General features: G+C 41.8%; 1 protein-coding gene across 1 annotated transcript in view; it reads right to left on the bottom strand.

Annotated features, from left to right (window-relative positions):
• Positions 1-8,040, bottom strand: part of PLEKHG4 (pleckstrin homology and RhoGEF domain containing G4) — a 507,451-nt gene that overhangs the window by 354,813 nt on the left and 144,598 nt on the right. The window contains exon 3 of the mRNA XM_030205018.1: positions 2,162-4,502. Coding sequence (XP_030060878.1) covers positions 2,162-4,502 — 2,341 coding nt within the window. The remainder of the gene's footprint in view (positions 1-2,161; positions 4,503-8,040) is intronic.

Raw genomic sequence — 8,040 nt, 5'->3', positions numbered from 1 at the left:
TGTCACACACACACACTCGCACATTCACTCTCTCTCTCACACACAGTCACTCTCACATACACTCTCTCAAACATACACACTCCAAGGAAAACCTTGCTAGCGCCCATTTCATTTGTGTCAGAAACGGGCCTTTTTTACTAGTGGTTATATAAAAGTGGTGGGGCTATGATATCATATCCAGTGATATATTCGAAGGGGGTAGGACATGGGTGGGGAGTGTATGTAGTTTAGGCAGGGCATGTGCAGAGTGGGGATGTCCTTGGTTCTGATTGGCTGAGAACTCTGAAGTGGGCGTGTCATCTGTCACAATCAATTAGTTTGACTAATGCTGGTGAGATACAACTACTCATATGCCTTTGTTTGCCACTTATCATTCATACAATTGCTACTCTCTCTGCCTGCCTGCCTGCCTTGGTGCCATTACAATCTAACCTGGCTTGGAGAACCTTATAATCTTTTTTTCACTGCTTTTGGCAATGGCACCTGCTGTACCTTCACCCTCCAGTGTTTGCTTCTGCCTTCTTAATTTCACACATTCTCTTATCTGTTTTATGGATCTGCAGCCAGCTTCAGTGTTCTGGTTCATCTATGAATTTCCTCTCAATTCCTCTTATCTACCAATCTCCCTTTATGTTTTTTCAACCGTGACCCACAGCTGTAGCCATCATTTGCTACTACTTGCCTTAGTTTTTGTAGTAGCTATTGGTGCAATCTCAACTCCAAAACAAAGGGACCCTGCTTCTATTTTGAGCTTGTATCCTGGAGAGAAGACTTCTTGATTAATGGTAGAAAAGAATGTCACAATCCCCTAAATTCTATAAAAGGCGCTAAAAATTGCTTGCAAAAATTTGGGCATGTGCTCAATTTGCATGTGCAATCTTGTTGAACAACAAGATAATTGAGCCCTATCAATTACCAGTGCTAACTGGCATTAATTTAAATTTACAAATGCATATTTACCCATCAGGATCCGTGCATAAATTTTACATGCGGCTCCAAAAAGGAAGCATGGCCAAGGGAGGATCAGGGGTGTTCCTCCAATTTATGCACACTGATATAGAATAAGGGGGAACTGCATCTAATTTAAGGGCAAGGATTTACACCAGAGTTTACTTAGTGTAAATCTTTGCATCTAGTTAGGCACAGATCGCTTTTCTATAAACAGCACTTAATGTTTTTTTTTGTCAGTGCTGATTTTTTGGTGCCATTTATAAAATTTGGTCCATTATGTAAGCAGAGGACAAATAAGAACACTACCAAGCCCCTTATCCTTTATGTTTGCCCATCAAGGATATTCTTCTGAGATATTAACCTCTTGAGATTGCTTAAATAACTCTTGGGGTTCTGCTAAAAGGAGTTAAGGTCTTCAAAAAGCTTAAATCTCAAGAGGTTAATATCTCAGTTTCTGAATACCTTAACTCCTTTCAGCAGAACCCCAAGAGTTATGGTATATAATCATGAGTAGAGAGTGTGACTGTTCCTAACAAAATGAACACTGAATGTCATGGAGAGCACCTACACTTCAGAATCTGTGACTACACGACAGATCCTATCACTGAATGTTCATATTTTCAACAGATTCAACATCAGTTTATGGCACATTTCAAGAGCTAAGTAATATGTGCCTCAAGAGGAGGCATAACACGTTCGGATCTTTCCTGATCTTTCTAGGCCGACACAAGTGAGACGCAGGGCCTTTTTGGAACTCCGTCCCAGAGTAGAAGCCTTGAAAGCTAATTTTGTTTTACGTTTTCCTTGTATATGTACTGTTATGCTTGAGGGCAAACAATTTCAATTTGTAGACCCTGAACAGCTTAAAGATTTTCTAGATGCTAGAGTTGAAGTGACTGTTACATGCCTTCCTACACAGCAGGCTGGAGTCTGAACTTAGAGGTAGCAAGTGCATAATAATAATCCAATGCTTTTTCTCTTTTTCCTTTTCCTGGAATCACTTTTCTTTAGTTGTGGACGGAAAAAAATGTTTATTTTTTCCTCATACCACTTTTTGTAAAGAATTTCTTTTGTTATTTCAATGTGAATTGTATTATCACATTGCTGTGTGAATCATTAAATGATTAATAAAGGTTAAAAAAAAAAAAAAAAGGAGGCGGCATAACACAAGTATTTCAACTATATTATTATCACGGAGGGTTTACTGTACCTTTGGAAGGGAAAATTTCTCTTGCTGATTCTTGCTCTGGCTTGACACCATTTATAGCTCTGTCTGTGTCCTGCACTTTTGACTCATCAACAGTTTTCTGTGTGACCTGAGTTTTTTTTTCTTCAGCAGCTCTGTCCGTGGCCTGATGGAGGAATGATATGCAGTCTACTTTAGAAGCAGTGGCTTTGGCCTTGTCTGGTGTTTCCTTTCCAGGACTCAGTAACTCTTTTTCGACAGCTTTTCCCTTGCTATCCTCACTCTCAGTCACATAATGCATTGCCTGCTCTTCTCTGCAGCTCTGCAACACCTTCAAGTTTTCATTCCTCCCTGTGATCGCATCATCATTAGATGTGATTTTTGTGCTGTTCGCTGCTCCCTCCTGAATAACACTGCTGCTGTGGTGTACAGCCAGGTCCTGGCTTTGCCAATCACTGTTAGCTTTCACTGTGAAAATCTCAGCACGTGTAGCATCTGCTGACACATTAACATCAACAGATAGTCTTTCTCCTGTAGCTAGATGTGAGATAATGTTCTTCAATCCCCTGTCATTCTCCGCTTTCTCTTCTACACATATTGCAACACCCTGTCTTTCTGTCTTTGAGCATGTGCTTATCCTCTGTACATGTCCCACTATCTCACTGCCACTATCCATTAGCTTCTCATGCTCAATAAGTTTAAGATTATCATTCCTCACATTCATATTTCCAGTATGAAGTAGATTATGCTTTATGATTTTCTGAGTACTCCTTTCTCCTGATTGGAATGGTACATGAGAAGTCAGGCCTGTACTCTCTGAACATTTCCATGAAATCAACTGATTGGATATTTTATGTGATGTTTGTCCAAGAATGGTTTCTCTGGATACTTGGCAAGCAACCTTTGAGCTTTCTGCGGACAGCTTGTACTGTGTCTGAGAATGTCCTATTTCAAACCATGAGGAATCCATCATTAGGTCATTGTGTTCCTGTACATCTCTGAAGTGACTACCGTTTTCACAATGCCCTGGTGCCTCAGTAGTCAGTGACAGGCTATCACATGTAACCCCCATGATTAGAGAGTGGTAGATATCACCATTTTGTGTGCCTTCAGTTTTTGATGTATCTGTAGTTAGGAAGGAGTTGCTGTCACCTATTCTTCTACCCTCTGTGGATAAATCACCAATTATACCTGTCCACATAATACCCTTAGTTAGGGAATGGTTCTTATCCATCCATATAGCTTCTTTAATGTTGTCAGCATCAATTTTTGCTATAGCTTCTGTGGTCAAGAAGTGTGTATTATCTTGTTTTGTGGTTTGAATTACCAGTTTGTGATTGACATTGCCTGTCCATGAGTCATCTGTGGTTTGTGACTGGCCACTATGCCCTGTCTGCATTGCCTCTTTAGACTTTAGTGTTTCTAGGCTATAGTCAGAGATTTTCCTGAGCATTTCATCCTTTGATTGTAGAGAAGCTGTCAACAAATGCATATTGTTGAACTTCATTTCCAAAGAACATAAGTTTATTGGACCTTCAGGGCCAAACTTTCTACCTTCTCCAACCTGACTAGAATTTGGAATGATTCCTGAACTCATCAAACTTTGGGAAGATGTTGTTCTCTCACAAATGACAATAAGCTTCTGTTTCTCTTTTGAATGCATCATCCTTGGTAAATTCTGGGATTTACAGTTTACGGCTATTGACCGAGTTAAAGAGCATATTTGGGGCCTAAGCCGGGGCATGGATACATTAGCAAGTTCCACATACTCCCCTTCTGAGTCTCCGTCAGAAACTGAATGATGTTCTGTGAGAGCACACGCATCATTTATAGAAGGCTCCGAGTAAGGCATGGCAGAACAGCTTGTAAATAAATCCTCAACTGTGCATTCCTTTTCCTGACAATTCTTGGGAGGTCCCACACACTCTGCTGTAAAGGAAGTTAATGATATTTCACTTGTTATATTGTTTACAGCAGTTATGTTTTCAACCATTTTTGGTTTTTCAATAAATTCTGGATTTACTACTTTGCTCCAGGGAACACGAAGCAGCTGACCCTCACTGACTAGTAAACAGTTTGTCAGAGATGGTCCCACTCGATCTCCGTTGACAGAGTCCAGCCACTCTAAGGTAAAAATAGAAGTGTAAGAGACTTCTGGGATTTCCACTTCCTCTATATTATGATTGTCATTGGAGAGACATTTTAGCACAATATGTGGGGTCTTCCTGAGATATGGCACTACTTGCAGATAGAAGTCAGCAGGCTGCAGTAATCTCCAGTCAACAGATGCCAACTGTACTACAATCTTTTCGTGCATGCACAGAGGCCAGCCTTCATGTAAGAACAGTCGTCCACAGTACTGCAACTGGAAAGGAGAACAGAGAATACAAATCACTATGCTGTCTTAACTAATATGATGTCTATGCATACATACATGTATACATCTATAGTGATATGCATGTACATCTCTATATATAGATGATGATTGAAGTCATATGGATATAGCTGTGACCTGCATGAGAACCACTGTCTGACATGTGATTTGTTGGGGGAGAAGGAGTGGGATGATGGGATGGAGAAAGAAAATCTTGACTGAACTCAGTGATTCTCCAAAGTGACTAATAATACAATAGCAACATCTGAAATCTCACACTCTGAAATCATTGCTCAACAGAAATCACCCTAGAAAAGTTGGACCCATGGTTTGTTGCTAAAGCCCCGGAACATCCAATCTACATAGCTATTTTTTCTACACAACTCCTCTCTTCCATATCCTTCCCACATTTCAAACTCTATCCCACCACTCCAACTTCTCCTCTACAAATGACATGACAGACAATGGTTCTCATCAAGTCACAATTGTATCTATATAACCATCATTTTTATTATTGTATTAATATTGACATAGAACCCAATAAAAAAACCTGCATTAAAACATTCCAATAAACTCACTTACTAAAGCAGCATTAAATAGCAGTGTATAACTCATACTTTATCAACTGCACTTAACAAGCCTCACGACCTATGGTCGTTCTGTGGTCAGTGATGTGCCTTAATTTGAGGCAACTACCACTTTGTGTAAACTGCCTAAGACCACTTGCCTTGAAGCTCTTCACCAGGCTACTCCTTTTCCTCAGTATCCAGGAAAGCCATGCTGTCACACAGCATTTTGCATCTAACTATTCTGAAAGCTCTGTGAAGACATCAACTGCTAGTGTTATGTAGAAACCACCAGCTCTGGAGGGAGGACCAAAGAGGAGAGTGGGAGCCTCAGAGGGAGAGGCAGAAGGCCGAGGTGTGCCAGGAGTGAAGCTGTCACCAAAATCATTCAAAATCAGAAAAGTTCCCAACTAGGCCTGAGGCAAAGCCATGGAGAGAGCCTCCTCTTATCCGTCCCCAAAGCCGCTGGCCTAGGCAGGGTTATAATGCACCACGTATGCCCTCAAAAAGAGTGACCAACAAACTATGCCCCCACAGTAGGTTGAGAAAATCGAGGTATAGGACATTGGCAGCATTGCCTCAATCAACACAGCTATGGCTTGCAGTTGCCTGAGAAAAATTAAGAACATATTTGAATTTATATGTCTGGAAGTAGGAACTTTAAAAGACAACTGATCTTCTGGAGTGTCCATTGACTAGAACATTTCCAGTCCTGAACTTGACCACATGCTGTTTGAAAGCTTTGAACCTTTAAGGGGTGAAAGCAGCAGATTGGAATTGCCTCAGGGATTTCCTGCTATAATAGAGGGAGGAATGGACATGATATATGTTACATTTCTCCTTGAGCTTTTACCAGGTCTGTGGGTAGAGCCAGGCAGAAGAGGAGGTGAAAACTGCCAAGATGGAGCAGAGCTGACCAGTACCTTAAGAAATTGATCTGGGATTTACGGAAAATTTTATACTCTTATTTCATTACAAGTGATATGTGTAATAGAGGCAAAAAGAAACCTTGGGTCCATGATGAAATATACCATTGCATGAAACGTAACCTGTCTTTGGACATGATGACCCATTAATCAAAGGCACTATTAAGAAGCAGTTTTGTGACTGGTAGATAGAGATCCATTAAAAACATCTCAGTGATGGCAGTGTACTATTCTGGAAGACCTAATCATTACTCAGTGTCCAGGATCTTCTCTGGAGGCGCAACCATCAGAAAGTCAGATCCAAAGTAGTGCATCCTCTGAAAGAACTGACTGTTCCAGCTTAAAGAAGAGACTTTCAACCAAAAAAGGTTTTCCTGGGCTGTTTTTCTGATTGTATGTCTGTGCATACGTTTGTTTCATTACAGGTGCAGCTATAACATGCAGATACAGCAGATGGCAGCAGTGGGACCACTGGTTGCAGTAAGGAAAAAGTTAATGTGGACTTTAGTATGGGATGTTGTGGTTTGCATAAATTCTCATCCTGCAAAAGTTACGGTAGGCTAAGGGGTTCTCCCTGAGGCACTAGTGAAAAATGAAGCGTGAAGAAATGCAGGGCCCTGTTTATTATGCCATGCTGTAGGTACACTAACATTTTAGTACTTGCTAAAAGTTAGTACGCACTAATGATAGACACCTATTATATTCCTATGGTTGTCTCTAGCATTAGCACGTACTAAAACGTTTGCACACCTACAGTGCAGCTTAGTAAACAGGGACGGTAATTTGGTTGATATAAGTTCATTGGCTGATTGCTGATACAATATGAAATATACTGTCTAATCAATTTCTCTTATAGAAGGGTAAATGGAGAAATTTATTCCCCAAAATATCCTGTTTACTGCTTACTATACTGTCACAATCATATACTTACATCTATTGAAGAGTTAATTTTAAGCATTGTCACCACTAGGGGGCACCCTAGGGTGCAAGTCCCAGTCCTGATGGCTAGTTAAGGTGAGTGAGCGGTCTCTGACAGTCTCACACACAGGTACGGCTGGTACCGAGAGGGAGCTGTAGCCTTCCTGCTATTCCTATTTCCCCTGGAACTAGCTCAACCTAATCCCATGGAAGCCTTTTCCTACAATGACCACAATTCCTAGCATTTCTCAAAGCCAAGCTTTTTATTGTGGTTATAACAAACAGAACATACAAGCCTCTATTCTTGGCATTGGCTTATAGGGTTTTCAGCATATACAAAAGCACCAATAACAATGAAAATTCTTCTTTCCTTATAAACAGTAGGGCATCAAACATGAGGGTTTACTCCTACCAAAGCCCTTCTCTGGTTCTTCATAATACTGGTTACACGTGGGCAATCCTTCTCTTCCAGGTTCAGCCTAACATTGCCCTCTCTATGGTTTGCACAGAAGTTTAAACCACCTTTTTATGCATATAACATGTGCCCTTTTCCCAGTTCAGCCCGCCAGTACTGTCCCTTTGTGTTATAAAGCTCAGCATGCAGAGGCTGTCTCCGTCTCCCCTCAACTATAGCTTTACTCCCCCCCCCAACTATAGCTTTACTCCCCCCCCCCAACTATAGCTTTACTTCCCCCAGCCCAAACCTTCTTAGAGGTTCTCTTTCCAGACTGCAATAAAAATCCTTTATATTTTCTCTCCCAGCCCCCCACTTCCAAGGCTGCAATAACTTTCCCAGAGGCTTTTCTCTCCCAGCCTCTCTTTACCTTCCTGGTAGATTCAATGCTTTAGGGTCTAGCCCCAGGGCCGTGCCGACACGGTAAGCGAGGTAAGCACAGCAGGGGGGGCGCCGTCCTCTGGGGGGCGCCGCTGCACCGTACTTACCTCGCCCTCCCGCTCCCATGTCCCAACTGCCCGCCCTCTTCTCCCCCCCCCCCAAGATCCCTTTCCTTTCTTTTCCTTTTAAATTTACCTCCGTCCGGCAGCGCAGCGTCAGTGAAGGAGGCGGCGCTCCCGACATCTCTAGCTAGCCTTCACTTCGCTCAGTGTTCCGCCTTCTTC

The sequence above is a fragment of the Microcaecilia unicolor genome, chromosome 5, assembly GCF_901765095.1.
Source record: "Microcaecilia unicolor chromosome 5, aMicUni1.1, whole genome shotgun sequence".
Taxonomy (NCBI): domain Eukaryota; kingdom Metazoa; phylum Chordata; class Amphibia; order Gymnophiona; family Siphonopidae; genus Microcaecilia; species Microcaecilia unicolor.
This window is presented reverse-complemented; position numbering and strand designations above follow the sequence as displayed.